The 17,425-nt window shown below is 29.3% G+C and overlaps 3 protein-coding genes and 2 long non-coding RNA genes across 10 annotated transcripts in view; 3 read left to right on the top strand and 2 right to left on the bottom strand.

The window, feature by feature from the left end:
• Positions 1-3,421: 3,421 nt before the first annotated feature.
• LOC125066500 lies at positions 3,422-5,318 on the top strand. Of its 2 annotated transcripts, XR_007119679.1 has the most exons (3): positions 3,422-3,893; positions 4,088-4,817; positions 5,200-5,318. It is a non-coding gene; the product is annotated as an uncharacterized LOC125066500 (long non-coding RNA). The 2 variants fall into 2 exon arrangements; XR_007119677.1 differs by lacking the exon at positions 5,200-5,318 and having other exon boundaries at positions 4,088-4,879.
• LOC125066494 lies at positions 5,058-5,932 on the bottom strand. The gene is made up of 2 exons (XR_007119675.1): positions 5,470-5,932; positions 5,058-5,383 (listed from the first exon to the last, which is right to left on the bottom strand). It is a non-coding gene; the product is annotated as an uncharacterized LOC125066494 (long non-coding RNA).
• A 582-nt stretch (positions 5,933-6,514) lies between these two features.
• Positions 6,515-8,926, top strand: LOC125066487 (CD2 antigen cytoplasmic tail-binding protein 2 homolog). Its single transcript, XM_047674578.1, has 3 exons — positions 6,515-6,891; positions 7,926-8,238; positions 8,321-8,926. The coding sequence occupies exons 1-3, from the start codon at positions 6,709-6,711 to the stop codon at positions 8,812-8,814; spliced, it is 990 nt and encodes a 329-aa protein (XP_047530534.1). The 5' UTR covers positions 6,515-6,708; the 3' UTR covers positions 8,815-8,926.
• A 3,295-nt stretch (positions 8,927-12,221) lies between these two features.
• Positions 12,222-15,312, top strand: LOC125068031. Its single transcript, XM_047676996.1, has one exon. The coding sequence runs from the start codon at positions 12,378-12,380 to the stop codon at positions 14,091-14,093; it is 1,716 nt and encodes a 571-aa protein (XP_047532952.1). The 5' UTR covers positions 12,222-12,377; the 3' UTR covers positions 14,094-15,312.
• LOC125068037 (major facilitator superfamily domain-containing protein 12-like) overlaps positions 14,113-17,425 on the bottom strand; it is a 73,607-nt gene continuing 70,294 nt past the window's right edge. For all 5 annotated transcript variants that reach the window (XM_047677018.1, XM_047677027.1, XM_047677036.1 and 2 more), the window contains exons 5-10: positions 16,704-16,815; positions 16,421-16,620; positions 15,897-16,083; positions 15,671-15,782; positions 14,884-15,034; positions 14,113-14,299 (exon numbers count right to left, since the gene is read on the bottom strand). In XM_047677018.1, the coding sequence (XP_047532974.1) occupies positions 14,155-14,299; positions 14,884-15,034; positions 15,671-15,782; positions 15,897-16,083; positions 16,421-16,620; positions 16,704-16,815 (907 nt within the window). In that variant the 3' untranslated portion in view covers positions 14,113-14,154. The remainder of the gene's footprint in view (positions 14,300-14,883; positions 15,035-15,670; positions 15,783-15,896; positions 16,084-16,420; positions 16,621-16,703; positions 16,816-17,425) is intronic.

Consider the following 17,425-nt stretch of genomic DNA (forward strand, 5'->3'; position numbering starts at 1 on the left):
CGATTAGTTCATTATTTCTTTTTATTTATTTTTAATGGTATGATGTTCATAAGCAATAAAAACTTCATTATACTACCATCTAGCCTATAGGCTAATGAGTAATGTTTCTATAACTTAAAATACTAAATAGATTATAAACATAAGATGCATACATTAACACTTTTCTCATGGACTGTTTTAAGGATAATTCACTTTGTTATCTGATTTTAATTTTAATGTCTCACTGCATTATATTGATATAACACTAATGAGCTAACTCAAAAGGTTAGTGCTTTTAAGTATCTCACTATGTTTGTATTGCCCAGAAGCTGTACAGCCTCGACATTAAATGGTGATGTAGTCGCTTTTTATGTGCTAACAATAGCTACAAACTCTACTTTAAGGTCACGATGTAGATCGTTATTTCTTATGAACTATGGTGTATTTACAAAGCTTCTGAGTACTTTATTTTAAAAATAATCTTTGTTTTATTTTTACGTTACTTTATTTGGTACAGCTCCTGAGCTGGATACCGTAGGTCCATACTGGCATGAGGATCTGCTTGTATAGTAGTATCTTGTTTTGCTTGTTCTTTTTTACATGAGCCTTTCAGCAAAATTTTGTATCTATATTATATACAGAATATTATTATACAGATTTTCGATAATTCAACATTCGTTATCAGTGCAAGAAGTATTAAAGCTCATGTAGTGTAGTAGCTCAGTTGTAGAGTTTTTTAAATTGATTTCAAGTTGTTTCCTTTTGGCTTTCACTTTATTTCTTGTAAATTTATTCAGTAATCAGTAGAAGCCAAATAGTTTGGTTCTATTTGGAAATCATACACCCGCTATTCTGACCGATACCAAACTTGAAACTTCCTGTTGTGCAAAACGTCAATCTTTTCCACCGCTGTATTAAACCAAGCGAAGTAAAAATACAAATATTTAATCTTATTTTTTATTAAATTAAAATTAAATATTGTAGTTAGAATCATGTTCTTTATTTTCTTCATCTTTATACATGGATTACATAATGTCTTTGGTTGGTTTGAATGCAGAAAATAAAAAAAACATGTAGCGTTATATTGTAAGCTATACAATAAAACGCTATAAATCAGTTTCTTATGGTAGCCATAATTAAATTATTTGAGAGAATATTATTTCACATGCCGCTTTGGTACGCATAGCGGTCCCTGTGCGGTATTTACAATATTTTAAATTAGATTTTAAACTCCCATTAAAATTTGCACATCAAAATCGTCAACACAGCGGAAAACCGGGTTTTCAATTTGCAGTTACAGGATTATTACAAAAGTCTCGTCTGGATCATCTTTAGCTTTTGAGATCCAATAAATAATAGTTAATAATTGAAAGTGACACAAAAAATAAAATGAGAAGTTATTTTGCATATGCATATATAGCATATGGGGTATTTCCACATAGGTTGCCATTTTTGACATTTTGAATTGCCATAATGAAATATATTTTCAATACCTCAATACCGTCAAATACTGCCCATTTTTTAAAACTTAGACCTACAATGTTTAAGTATAAAATAAAAGAACCTGCTACAAATAGTCACAATATTTGACGCACCTTTTGCTTAAAACGTTCTAAGAAAAACATGTTTCCGTTGTCACTTATATAAATATATAAATATACCGTGTGTTTAAATTTTATAAAAATTGATATAGACTTTTTTTGAAATTAATTTAATTTTTTTTGTCTCCTTTCTCCCTTTATCTTATTGTACACATTCCTTTTCACTCCATTCCGCTTTTTCTTCTCTCCTTTTTTCTTTAAATAACCAATATTATAATTGCGAAAGTATTTCTTACTGTACTGTGTTTCTCGGTCTGTTGCTTTTTCACCACCAAACAACTAAATCGATTTTAATGAAATTTAGGTATATATACACCCAGTGGCGTAGCTAGGTGGGTAAGGGCCCCGGTGCATAGAAAAAGAATCGGGCCCTCGCCCCCTCTTTAACGTATATTGGCATTTAAAATTATAGATAGTAATAAGAATAGGATACAGGATACATTGAATTGAACCTATCGTTAGTAAATTAAATCCATACTTCATCTCTATTCAAAGCTCTTTTCATAGCTTAGGTTAGAGGGCCCCCAGAGCTCAGGAGCCCTGGTGCACTGCACCACCCGGCCCTACGATAGCTACGCCACTGTGTACACCTGTTTTTCCTTTTTTCAATCTCTACTTACTAACAACTTTATATATATATATATATATATATTATAATATATAACAACGCTTTATTGTGTTAACCAAATTTATTTTAATGTAATCTGTCAAGAGAATATCCAGGCAAAATAAATTATATGCTGTAATTTTGATCTATCCCGCTGTCATGTCAAGGAGATTTTTTCCTGTGTTTGTTACAGGCAGCGATGCCAATGTGTGCGGAATTCCCCGAATTGCGGGGAATCACAAGTCGATCGGGGATTGTCACTATGCGAGGAAAACGAGGGTAATTTTATACTTATATTATAAACATAAAACGACAGATAATTGATTCTTTAGCCGTTCTTTTGTTAGTACGAAAATTGAAATTTTAGTCGATTATTAGTTAGCATTATACTGGAAGCATTCGTAGCAGCCCAGAATTTAAATGATGAATGCTGAGCTGACGCTATGCTGGATTTCACTAAGCATGGGCTTGATGCGGACAACGATACTGAATGCTACTGGAGAAAAGTATTCTTTTTTAAAAACACCGCAGGACAAGATTTGTTTCCAAATTTGAAGAATGTGATCCAGTTTTTACACGTGCTTCCATTCGCTAATGCACCAGTCGAGAGGAAGTTCAGTTTTTTTTTACATTAGCAGCCTTTAAGTTTCCCACTGTTGGGCCAAGGCCTCTTCTCCCTTTGGGGAGAAGGTTTTGGAGCATATTCCACCACGCTGCTCCAACGCGGATTGGTGGAATATACGTGTGGCAGAATTTCGTTGAAATTAGATACATGCAGGTTTCCTCATGATGCTTTCCTTCACCGCTGAGTCTGAGATGAATTTTAAACACAAATTAAGCACATGAAAATTCAGTGGTGCCTGCCTGGGTTTGAATCCGAAATCAGTTATTTAAAAAATATTAAAACATAAAATTGAAACAGACTACACACAGACACAATAGTTTCTGACTTTTGTTTTGATAGATAATTAATGACTTTGACTACTAGAGACGCAGTAAAAAAACAGGGAGGTATTCTAAATTATACCGAAAATAATGTTAAATTGTAAGGTAAGCCAAAAGCCTTAATAAAAACAAATAAAACATAAAACTGCATGATTTTTTTCCTTTATATCAGTGTGGGGAATTTGTGGGGAATTGGGCTTTTTCTCCCCGAATTTGGGGAATTTCGCTTAGATTTTTGGGGAATTAGGTGAATAGGTATTGGCAACCCTGGTAATAGGTGTGTATTATCTATGCGTATACCTATCGTTTCGACCGTAAAATTATTGATCAAAATTAAAATAAAAATATATTGTAATTTTTTGTTTGTATTATAACTTGTAATTGTTATAATAAATAAAAATTGGGACTGTCTGACAATAAATTACCTTTTAGGAACATGTAATAAACATTAGATACCATTAAGAAAAGATTCCATAAGACATATTTTTATGACAAGACTGAGTGGTGAATAATTTGAGTGATTAAAAAATTTATGAAATAGTATGAATATTTACAGTTTGTTTTAATTATTTATTTATATTTTACACAATGGCTGAAAATAAAAAATATATTCTTAGAAAACATATTGAAGACAAGGAACTTAAGAAGTAAAAATTCGAAAAGAAAATGATGTGGAAAAGAAATGCTGGTATCGCTGAAATTCACATAGTTTCCTATCACTAGATGATATGTTAATAGAACAATAACAATATTTATACAAAGTATGTATAACCCATTCCATTTTGGTATTAATTAACATAATCATTTTTATTTTGTGATGTAAGATTAGTCAACAATTTTATTAAATCATTTTTTTTAAATTAGATTAGATTTTTGAAAAGGTTTAAATAAGAAAATAATGACCACCTCTAGATCTACATATATATTTTTATTGCCAATAAATTATTAATTCCAGGTTCACTGTATATTTTTTCTAATGAATAAAAAGAAGCAAAGCTATACACAAAACAAGTCTATTATTGTAGGATACCTCAACATATGTCCAGCAACCTGGGAATGAACAATCAAACCTAAAGTTATAATTATTATTATAATGGCTTTCAAGTGTTCTGATACAGTACATTTTTTTAATGTAACCAGCAATCTAGAAGATATGAAGGATATTGATCAGTATGATATAGGTTACAGGCTAAATTTAATTTTGAAGGCATAAAAGAGTAAACCCACAACCTAAAACAAAACAAACAAATAATAAGTGAAAATCACAATCACAAAAATATTTACACAATTTTATTATGCTGAAATGCATGTAAAGTGGGTTAAATATAAAAATAAATAAATTTTAATGGGACTAGATAATTTAATAGGGAGGATTGGGCTAATAGGATGGAAGAGTTTGGGACAAGAAAACAATATGGGATATGGAATGTATGGCCTATGAAGAGAAAACAAAGGACTCTTTACAATGTTTGTTTCCTGAGATGAATAAAATTAAGCTTTAGATGAAACTTTCTAAATAGAAGTCCATGAGTGATACTATTGTTAGAGTTCAATTCACAGTGTCGTGACCAACTCTTTTTCTCAATCGCTATTTTCTAGTTTAAAATTCTTGAGTTCTATTACTACCCACATGCTGTGAACACACACACAGCAGTTTTAATTATGAAAATATTCATAGTGTAAAGGTAACTGGATATATGCTCTACTATATATCATCAACTTAATAATGATTTTATTTCATATGCAATTTGTTGTGTCATACTTTCCAATATTAATATACATTTCTATATAAAGTTTAAATTCTCGATAGGGTCCTGTGTAAATTAATTTATCATGAACGAAAAAATAATTACGCACTATACTTGAGTATACAGTACATCTTTAAGTGTTGGAAACATTGGATTACAAAAATGAAAGACCATAACAACGATCATAAAAATATAATATTTATTGAAATAAAACATCAGTTAGAATTGTCTCTTAGTTCAGAAAACTATTATTTAATAGTACGCGCTTCTTATGAATGCGACAAAGTTACTTAATCATTTATCTCAATGTTGTTTGTAGGCTTCGCATTTGTACTCGACTCCATCACATGCACCTTTCTTTCGCGTAAAATTCTGGTGACGGTGCGTTCAGACACTCCAACAGCCTGTGCGGTCCTCCAGCGTGCATCAGTTATTTTTTCTGCATAATCATTATTTGCTTCTTTTTTCATGAAATCGTATATTTTTGAAATGATTTCTGTTGTCTAGAAATATCAATTTGTCAGTATAAATTCTAATTAACCGAATAAATAGCATAAATAAAATTTCAACCTATGGTCACTGTTCATACCTGGCTCTTCAGAATAGTTCGTTCTGTTTCACTAGACATTTCAAACTCTAGTTAGAAAAGATTAAAAATAAATTTTGAACAAAAAAATAAATGGAGCAACTTTCCCGATGACTAGATCAACAGCAACTTAAACTAAACTAGCCTTGTACACTACACCAAAGGTCGATGGTCGACTCGAGACTAAGGCTGAATGCTCGGTCTGAACTTCACGCACCCTTCGGTATCCCCTCGCGAAAAATAGAGGGGCGTATCTTCGTAGAAGGAACTAATTAAAGTGGTTTTTACCCTCACCATTTAAAACAAAATCAGATTATCTTTTTATCATTCAATAATTCAAAACGAGTATCGAATCGATACGGATATCTGTTTGGTGTAAGTATCGATTAGTACTTAAAATGAATAAATTACTATTCTCGCAAACTATATTAACTCATTCTTATTTTATTTTTCATGTTGGTTAAACAATTGGTTGGACAGCTATAAAATTAAAAAAGGTATTTTTAAGAAATTAAAAGCTCGAAATGTCATATTTCTTATAAAACTTTGGTGTTTGATTATATATGTAACATGAACGAAGGAGTTATTTTATTTTTAAAATTATTGTAGATATAAAATAAATATTGTTGTTTACAACACATAGGTATTTTTTAAATTAATTAATAAGAGGATAGAATATCCCATCTCATAGATCATTATATCGGTCATTCTATATTTGGATTCTTTCGGTTAATACGCTAATTTATAAAAGTTTTATAATTTTTAATTTTATAACAAAATATACTTGCTACCTTTACTTTTATCTTTTGATGCGTATTTACGAAGTACGGACTGAATCTAAAACTAATTTAATATTATAATTGAACCGCCAATGCCGTAAATGTAAGTAACCAGAACATTAGCCCAGTATACATGCATCCAATGCAATGGCCCATCACGGCTCAAAGTAAAATATAAATCGACGCACAAAAAATGCATTAGGAGTTTATTATAGTCTGTCAAGTAACAAATTAACGTATTCGTAGTCTGTGGAATCATATTAGTTTATAGTCTGTGGTATATAGGTATCTGATATATTAAATTATTATTATTATTGATCATGATCCGGGAATCAGGATAAAACACAATCTTTTATCATTCGAATCTGTTGATTATCATTAATAATAAAATATAAAAATTATACTATTACGACTAAAATTAGTCGTTTAGTAAGATTTTGTTACAAGCTTCATAAAAGGCAAAATGTCTAAAAGAGTAGCATCAGTCGCTTTTGAAGAAAATGTAAGAAAACCTTCTAAGGAAGGCAAAAAACATTCATTAGATTCTGACGAAGAAGATAGCGCAGCAGAAGAAGAAAAGCAAAATGTTCTTAATGCGGATGACATAGAAGGTGAAGAAGATGGAGTTGCAGGAATGGAAGGTGAAGTGAGTAAACATTTTAAAGCCATCTTTTATCAAATACTCAATAAGTAGATACATTATATACTAAGTCATGAAATATTTGTTTATAACTTTATATTAATTTATAGACAAATATAAAGTGAAGTTCCTATATCAGTAAAATGTACATATAAAAACAATATATAATATATACATACACTGTATTATTCATAAAAATACATAACATAACATTGGTATTTTCTTGTTTGAAATGTTTTTCATTAAAGAAGTTCATAATTGAATTCAAATTTGTGATTGAATAAAGTCAGATAAGTGGGTTTATTACTTCTATAAAAATTGGGTATGAAATTTTTTGTTTGAGTACTTAGTGTGCGGACTTAGTGTTTAATTGTTTTTTTTTTTTAGTAATTTTGTAAAAACATCATATAATGATAAATATACATATACCCTATTTCAATCAAAGAAAAAGTAAAGATTTTAGATTAATATATTGCATGTGATTTGCCAACACGGTACTATTCATATTAACTTCTTATATCCACTTTAATCTTACTTTCAAATTTCCAATAATAATTCACTGAATTGTTTCAATGATATAGTATCAATTCAACGCAAAGTTGTTGATGTATTCTTTACTTATTCTTTGGTTGAAATGTGCTACAGAAGTGGTATATTTGTGTATAGGCAATTTTGTTTATTTTGAGAAAATTATGTATTCTCATTGAATCAAGGTTAAGTTGCTTAAATAAAAAAAGTTTGCTGAGTAAACTTACTTAACTTTGATAATAAAACTAAGATTTTACATAATCACATATACTTTTTACATAATATTGAAATGGTGAAAATGTTAAAAATTTGAAACCTGTTTACAATTCTGAAAAATCTTTATTTTATTGATGCAACCAAAGTGCAAAAGTGAGTATGGAAATATGTTAAAAAAGTATATCAAATAAAGAAAAATTTCTAAAGGGCATGATGTTTTTTATGTTTGTTTTTATTGTTACACAAAGAATACTATCTCATAATAAAAACAATGTTAATATGGATTATATTTTTAGGTCACTATAACTCCTTTTAATATGAAAGAAGAACTTGAGGAAGGTCATTTTGATGCACAAGGACACTACCACTGGAAAAAAGAAAAGGAAATTCGAGATGGTTGGTTAGATAATATTGATTGGGTTAAAATTAAAGGAAGACCTGAGGATAAATATAAAATATTTAAAGACGATAAAGTAAACAGTAATTTTGAAGATTCTGATTCAGACGAGGAGGAAACAAATGAGAAGTATAATATCATTGAAAATTATAAGGAGATATTTCAATTTATGAAACCACGAGAAAGTATCGCAAAGTGCTTACAAAGACTGGGTGAGAAAAGAAAGGATTTTTTATTATTGTTATACATTTAATTTGAAGTAATTACAGTACTCATTTTTATATCTTGTTTTAGGTGCTAATTCTAAAATCTCTAGTGCTGAACGTTGGAAAAGGAAGAAAGCAGGAATAGTAGATGAGAGTAGTAAAACTGTTACCAGAATTACGGAACTTGCAAATCAAATTTTGACTAAAGAAGGTAACATGGATATTTACCAAGAAACATATGAAAATATAAATGATATAATTGAAAAAGATAAGGCCAAGAATAAAGATCCCCAATTAGATATGTATGCAGATGATTTTGATGAAAAAGAAAAACTTAATATTGGTGGTACATCTCAAGATACTAGTAAAAGCAGTACAGATGAAACAACATCAAAAAAATTACAGTGGGAATTTAAATGGACACAAGAAAATAGTGCTGAAATTTCTGGACCGCATTCAACTGAACAAATGAATAAATGGTCTGCAGAAGGCTATTTCAAAAATGGTGTATGGGTTAGGAAACACGGAGAAGATTCTCAATTTTATAACTCCAATAGAATTGATTTTGAACTATATATGTAATTAATTATAATGTCCAGAACTCCAGATTTGCAAATAGTTGCATAGATTTTATTACTTAAAGAACTAAATTGTTCTGTTGTTTGTTATTGTTTACTAACAATAAATATAATAAACATTATGTGATGTTTTATTTTATTTCCATTATATAGAAACGAATTCTAAATTGCGTCCTCAATCCTAGCCCAATGCATGTGACATAAAAAACTACACAATACTACTGTACTGTTAGTACTACTGAGACTGAGGCCAGTAGACTTAGTAATGTTTTTGTGGAGAGACCATGGATGAAAATAAGTTTGATGCAGAAGGTTCTGATCTATTGGTCTAAGTAAAATTTAGAGGAAATAAATTTTAAGTAAAGTTTTTATTTCAAACTTGGACAAGTTAATCCCTTAGTAAATACATATGTATTTACACATATGTTTACGGTTCCTCTGTCTTTACAAATACGAGAAAATTGTAAATCTATAAAACTGCTGTAGTGTTATTTATGTTGACAATGTTTTTAATAAATAGAATTTTAGTTTCCATAATTACGTTCGTAATGTGACATGCCATTTTGGAACTTCTCAGTTCCAGTTGAGACAAGCGCTGTCTAATGTCTATCTGGTAATGGTAGCGTCCGAAAATTTTAAAACGTTTTTACTTGTTCGGTAGCGTGGTTTTTTGCTCATTTGCCACAGCTTTGCTACAGCATTATTATAGAGATTTTTAGTTGTACATTTACATTATTTACAATATTATAATTTGATAAAAATAAGAAGTAGAAAGAGGGCTCACACTTCGAAATAACTCCTGCAATTGATTGAACATACATAAAAATATCTACATAGACATAGTCTTCTTAAATCGTATGACCCTCTTGGCTATATATTATACCTATTAACTGGTAACAGCGTACTATTACGGTTTGCACCACGTGCCACCCGCGTTATTGCGTTTGCTCATATTGTTATAATACTAAAAAGTAGTAACCTACCCCTTTTTTCACCCCCTCGAGGGATGAATTTAAAAAAGTAACCTGAGTTTTTGCCCAGGATTCAAACTACTTTCGCATTTATAATAGAGTAGTAAGTGATAAAACTTTTATTACAATTTTGCATATTTTAATAATATAACTCTGCTTTACAATATAATGCAAAACTACAACTAAATATTTCTGGCGCTTGCCATGTTAAGAAGGCCAAGACTGCCAGTTAAAGGGTTAAATGACATTCTAATAATCTTAAAAATCTATGATTACAGTTCTACAATTTTTATGTTTTTAATGAATGTATATAAAATGTATTTTTTTTTAAATGTTTTTCAAAATTATCATTCATTAGACAGTTCGCATTCTTATTTATTAACAAGTTGTAGAAATATTTATATATATGCCCAAATTAAGCAAAGGCAGACATCTAAAGGTATTATTTTCCAGGTAACCTTAAATTGTTGATGAAAGCCATTTATTATCTTTTATTTACACATAAGTATAACCTCCATGCATTATGTTCAAAGTTAAACCTATTGGATTTCAATAATAAAAAGTATTTATAATGTTTTGATGTTTAAAATAACGAAACACAAACAGCTTCTAAACACCAACTTTTAGGTATATCTGACCAACTTTACTTAATGTCGTAATTTTAAATCCGTATTATTTCATTTTTACTCTAACCAATTAATTTTGATATATAGTTTTTTATTTCCAGATTGGTTTTGTTATTATTAATTATTTTTTTATGATTCAAAGATATTTTTATAAACACCAACCGATATTCTAATACATTGAAGCTTTGTTGTATGAAATAACATACAAAAATGATTTTAGAATAATATAGTCATATATAGATACTAGTTGTCGCCCTCGGCTTCATCGGCTCGTCAGGTTGTAGGTATACAATAGTAGCCTATGCCCTTCGTTACTACATACATAGCAAATTTCATTAAAATTCGGTTTAGTGGTTTGGCCGCGAAAGCTTAATAGACAATATTACTTTCGCATTTATAATTTATAATTATAAATGCACTTATAATATTATGGATATGTAATTTCGGATGATAATATAAGATACGGGCATATGAATAATATTTTACCAGTTTCAGATACGGTTATGGATTCGAAATGATTTCAGGTAATTTCAGTTACGAATATTAGATAATTTAGAAATTTTAAAAGAGAATATTATAAGGTAACGAGGATTGTTTGTGAGCTATTATTTGGTATTAGCAATAATAATAATAAAAAAACAAATACCCTAAAAAACAATTAGCTCTTCTCTTTATGTATGCAAAAAATTAATTGTAATAAGTTTTTTTTTTATCGGATTCGGTCATATTTTCGGATTGCTTTATTTTTCGAATATCCCATGGATTTGGTTACGGTTACGGAATTCCATCAAATCCTTGACAGACAAAAATAATCGAGAGCAATATTGGAGAACAGATGTTGTTATGGTATCCAGCGTTTAGGAAACTGATGCGAATAATTTTGCACTGGTTAGGTATGCCTTAAAATTATTTGCGAGACATTGAAAGAGCGAATTTATGTTTTGATCGAATACGAATTTCCACCAGCGTCCTTTGTGATCATTTTATTTCGGTTGCGTTGAAATAAGTTCCCAGTTATTAAAAATTTTTGGAGAGTTAAGAAAACGGTTATGTTTTTTAAATAATCTGCAGGACAGGTTTTATAAGGATTTTTTTGTCTTTGAGGCATTTTGTGGAAAAAAAACTAAAATGCATATGGAGTTAATATTATCGCAAATAGTCAGCCCTATTACCTCCCAACGGAAATATTTCGAATTACCAACTGAAACTGACTAGAACGTAAAAGTTCTGGGCTATATTGCTATATATTATATGCATTTAATTGGATAAGGATTAATGATGTACTGCTTGAAATCGCTTCGTAAATAAGCCATTACTTCTCGTTAAAAGAAAGATAAAAAACGACATCACATTAGAAATCTCTAAAATTATCAATATTTCTCTGCTATATTCTGTATCTATGTATGCACATAAACCTTCCTCTTGAATCACTCTATCTATTAAAAAAATGTATAAAAATCCGTTGCGTAGTTTTAAAGAACTAAGTATATATAGGGGCAGATAAAGAGCGGGAAGGAGTTTTGTTTTATCCTATGTAGTGATAAGCAAATTTTTCGCATATGAAAAGTAACTAATGATACCTAAGTTGAAACAACTATGACCTTAATTATATATATATTGGTGATAAATTAAATATGTAAAATGGAAAATAAGCGTCCACTTATATCATGCCATGGATAATATAACAATAATTAATAATATAACAACAATAATTTTAGCAAATGACATTTGACCAAAGAGTAAGTTAATAGAGTAGAGTAATTTATAGAGTAAAGAGTTTGACAATTTGTATTTCATATGTCAAAAAATGATAATGAAATGAAAGCTATAAAATATTAAGATTTATGAAGGAAAATCCTAATTCATAACAAATAGGATAAAACGTCCATACATATAGTATTGTTATAACAGTAAATTTGCTGTTTTTCGTCTGGTGGTGTTTATAAGAGGAACGCGTGAAAATTTTAAATATGAATTTAGTGAATTTACCTGAAGAGATTCTAATCATTATTATAAAACAGTTGGATACAATTTCTTTGTACAATTTATACACGGCTTGTTTTCGAATTCGTCATATAATTAGCGTGTATAGAGTTGTTAAAACATGTGATTTATCTCTCAATACGATGGCTACAGTGCAGTCACTCAAATTGAACTTTTTTAAAGATATTTCAAGACATCTTCAAGAGTTAAACCTGTGTGGAATATCTGACCTAACTAAAAACTTGCTTCTGCCAGCTATGAATAAACTGAAGAGCTTAAAAACATTAAATGTTTCTTATACAAATATCAGCATTTTCGACTTTGTTGAGCTCTACCAAAATTGCCCTAGTATAAAAAATATAAGCATTAACTTTATGTTTGGCAAAACTACCCGAGTTAGGTTATTAAAAGACTCATTACTACAATGTCAAGAAGTATTCAAAAATTTAGATTTTGTTAATTTTGTAGGAAATCTCAGTAATTTAATATATTCACAATTACCTTTATTTATTTTATGCAAGAGTAGATTGAAAGCTTTGCAATATACAGTGATAGAATGTGATATGACTACTTATGAAAACGAAGACAGTGAAGAAAAAGTGCAATTTGATCAGTTCTCAATATACTTCTTAGATGGGAAGAATTCAAGTGTGTATTACGGATTTATGCATGAAATGCTTTTGTTTAACATGTTGGATTTCCAAAAATATGAAGTTATTATTATAATTCGTCTAAATTTAAAGAGTACATCATTGTATGCGACACCTATGTTTAAAAATTTTTTTGTTGATAATTTTGATTTAAATATAGATTTTATACAAGATTTTTCCATATCCATTTTTGGGAATGTTATTGTGATGCTTTGGAATAAAAGTACAACAAATTTCGATAAAAGTTTCTTTGAACGTTTGTCAAAAAAGTTAAAACCATTGTTCCCCTGTCCATTTATTTCATCGAGGAGTACACCGGTGCCTGTGAAGTATGACTGGTTCTATACTACTCCAACTCATTCAGACTCTGCATACAGAAGTGAATTGTGTGGATTTTCATATAAAAAGCGTAGAGTTGTTGAACCAGATTGCATTTTAAATTATGATGAACAGTTTGAAGAAAAGCGTGAAGTTCAATTAAGTTTGCTATTTAATGGTGAAATTAGAAGTGGTGTATCATTTCCTTCACAGTGTTCGTATTTAAGTAAATTAACTTATTTGAGTGTGTGTGGACAAGTCAAATACTGTGTTAATTTTTTTGAAATTTTATTTAGTTCTTGTGATAGGCTTGTCACATTAAATGTAGAAGCACCTCCCATATGTCCATGCTATGCAGCAATATCAAGATATATTTCTTTCAGTCGAAGTCTTAAAAATTTAAGATTGGTGGACAAAAGAATTGATTTTAAGCTAGTTTTTTCATCATTGAGTGAATGTAAAACATTAGAGAATATTAATATATGTGAAATGTCATCTAACTCATTTGATATTTGTGATCCATCAACACTGTTTAAAAAATGTGAAAAATTGTATTGTTTGTATGCTTATGGACCTGTTTCTGATAAGACTCGGAATAGAAAGTTACAAATTTTGAAAAGAGCCAGACAGAAATGCCAAAAGGCACATATAAAAGTCAATCTTTTTAGTCATTCTCGTTTGGCTTATGATCCATTTATAGATGTGTTTAAACTAAATCCAATAAAACCAGTATAAACAATGTATCATATTTTATTATTGTACTATGTGTATTGTTACAATAATTAAATTTAACTAATTATGTTTGAGGTTTACTTTTGCTGTGGTTGGTACTTATTATTGTTATTGATAGAGATAATATGCCAAGTACAGCACTGCCACCACAAGCATATGTCAATACTCCTCTGTAATACTGGGGGCAGCTTATTGCATCATCGCATTTACTGAAAAAAAAGGTTGAAATAACACATATAAATGCCTGGTAGTATTCAAATGAATAAACATGAATGTTATTTTAAGTCGTGTTTTACAAATCCTTTTCCAAAATTCAAGCAATGGCGAAAATATGTTGATTAAATCATACATTTTGAAATTGATTTGTGAAATAATATAAATTTACCTACAAAACTACTGAACTGAGTACTGAACTTAATTATTAGAGATAAAGACTAAAATAGGATTCCAAAACAGCTATGACAAAACTCAACTTTTATTAGTTCAGTGGCATTTGTTGTAATGCCACAATGTTTGTAAAAAGTCAACTGTAAATTTTGCTAAAGGTATACTGGACTATGAGATGTAATTTTCAAAATATCTTAATACTAATCTCGTGTGTACATAAAAAAGACAATGTGTAACAATTTTGTATTAAGAAAAATGATTATTGTCTCCTGTGCATACCATAAACTTAATCTATTAAAAATGGGATTATATTTATTATTTATTTATTACTTAGAAAAAATCTCATTTAATTTAAGACTGTTCAAATAATGGTTTTGGTAACTAAAGATACATTTTTGGTACTTACTAGTTTTCAATAGCCATAACGGCAATTCCGGTTACTAATTTATCGGCAAATGTAACAATTGAATATATTAAAGCACCCTGATGGGAATGAGGTCCTATTAAATCTGCAGTTACGCACAGACTCGACACTAGGGTTATCGCACTTCCAGCTCCTGATATAAAACATTGTATTTAATTAAATACATTATGTAAGATGCAAAACTTGGACATTGTGTTTTTGTTTCGGATGCATTTGATTCTTTTTAATATACATATTTGTATAAGTATCAGTAGGTAAACATTATAACAAAGGTTTTAGTGGCAAATGTGTGTAAGATCTCGCAAATACTTATTGTAATTCAGTTATTCTTGTCGTGTATGTACATATGAGTTACAATAATAGTAACTAGACATTAAAAATATTTCGAAAATAATATAAAATATAATACAACTGTGGAAATGTATCACTTCGTTTTTGGTTTTATTTTCGTATGACGAAAAAAGTACATTACTTGTAATTTGAATTATAGTAATATTAAGCCAAATATAATATTCTTATCATATGATTTGTTTACTGTTTTTATTTACTTAGTTCCTCGATATTATAATTGCACCTTTTTCTAACTACTCTAAACAGTCTTGTTTAAAAAAAAGTAGAAAAAACTTTTTTAAATATAAGTAAGATACTAAGATCGCTAAGCGTATCAGATCAAAATCATTAAAAGTTATTCATAAATTAAATATAATTTCTTGTGTTAAAATATGGTCTATAGGTTTCAAAATAAAGGTCTGTTATCACTTTAATTTACCTATCAATGCTGCGACTAAATATATTTGTGCAACATTTGCCTCTGGGCTAATAGCTAGTGCTATCCACATGCAGCTAAATAGACTAAGAAAGCTGCCTATAAAATACGCCACCTGAAATATTCAGTTAGATGTTAAAAAATATAAAAACAATCGACATTATCGTTATTATTTAAATCATGATCCAGATTAACTGTTAAAATAAATACAGACAAAACATTATATTACCTGATGTCCTATTTTGTTAATATTACTCTTTAAAAGAAATGAAAAGATAAGTGAAGATATATAAAGAACGAGAGGTACGCTGGCTACCAATTCCGATCCTTCTGTTGGATTTACCGATAATCGTTCTTCGAGAAAAAGCGGTACGTACACAAGGCTTAAGGCCCAATACAATCTTGAAAAAACGTACCTGAAAATTTAAGTTAAGATATTTTTTATTGCTATATTGATTTAAGATTTAAGAATTAATTTATAATGCTTCATTTTCATTCTTATAAACATAGTACATTTAAAATTTTAAGTAGTTAGCGATAGTATATTTACAATACATTAAAAAAAATTAATTAAAATAAAATAAAAGTTCGATAAATGCGTTCAATAAAATTCAAATGATTTAAGAAAATATTTATCTTTCAATTATTGAAACTAATTAGGTAGATATAGTAAACCAAATCAAATTCCGATAAATTAGCAATCGTTGATTCGGTAAAAATTCTTTTGTTCTTTTATTAAAATAAAATACTTACAAACAACTGGTCTGGTATAATAAGGGCATTTGTAAAAAATGCATTATTTTTGACTTCGCTAAAAAGTTAAGAGGTTCATTTTCGCCGATTTCTCCTGCATGTCCGTTTGATTTAGGTTGTTTGTGTGGGTTCAATTTAAAGACAGCGTGGAAAATTATATATGACAGTATTCCAATACCGGATATAATTAGTGATACATCCTATAAAAAGATAATTTGGGTAATATAATATAAATTAATATGAAGATAAATAATATTGCAGTTGATATACATAGGCTGTATACCCGGAATTTATAATCATCCGTTGGTCTAATAAAAGTACTGTAGTTTGTTGCCCTCAGAACAATCCACGTTATAAAATAGACGGCTAGACTCGATATAACCGAAGCCATATATCTGAAAGTAAGTTAATTTTTGTGTTAATTTAGTAACTTTGTAACAAAATGTTCTACTACTGAGTTAAGGCTTCGCCTCTGTTCGAGTTTTAGATATTGATTGACCACGCTTCTAAAATGCGCGTTAGATACTCATTTGGCAGATTCTCATCTGAACATCACGGGATGCTTTATAAACATATGAAAGATGCTTTATAGCACTCACACCCTTATTAATTGAACACTGAACCTTCTGCTATGATTTACATGTTCTATAGCCTTTATTAATAAACTTACGTAGCCTAAAAGTTTATTTATTTATTTTTTAGATTATGCTTAGTTTTTAATTATAATTAAACGGAGCTGAAACGATTAACAGGAGTGAAACGCTAGTAGAGTTAGCTATTATGAGGTACCCAAATCCAAGCCTCTACAAAGACTAGAATGTTAATTTGGAAAGCTTATCAAGTCCGTTAAAACAGCAGCAGCAGTTGGTTTTAGTCTCAGGTACAAAGTTAACGTAGTAAACGTTTTAAAAATATATAGTCTGTGTAGATATATTTAATATTTATGTTTATATTAACACCTTCTTTTACTAATTACTATATGAGCAATGAAGATTCGTTGCATTC

The sequence above is a fragment of the Vanessa atalanta genome, chromosome 1 (assembly GCF_905147765.1).
Source record: "Vanessa atalanta chromosome 1, ilVanAtal1.2, whole genome shotgun sequence".
Taxonomy (NCBI): domain Eukaryota; kingdom Metazoa; phylum Arthropoda; class Insecta; order Lepidoptera; family Nymphalidae; genus Vanessa; species Vanessa atalanta.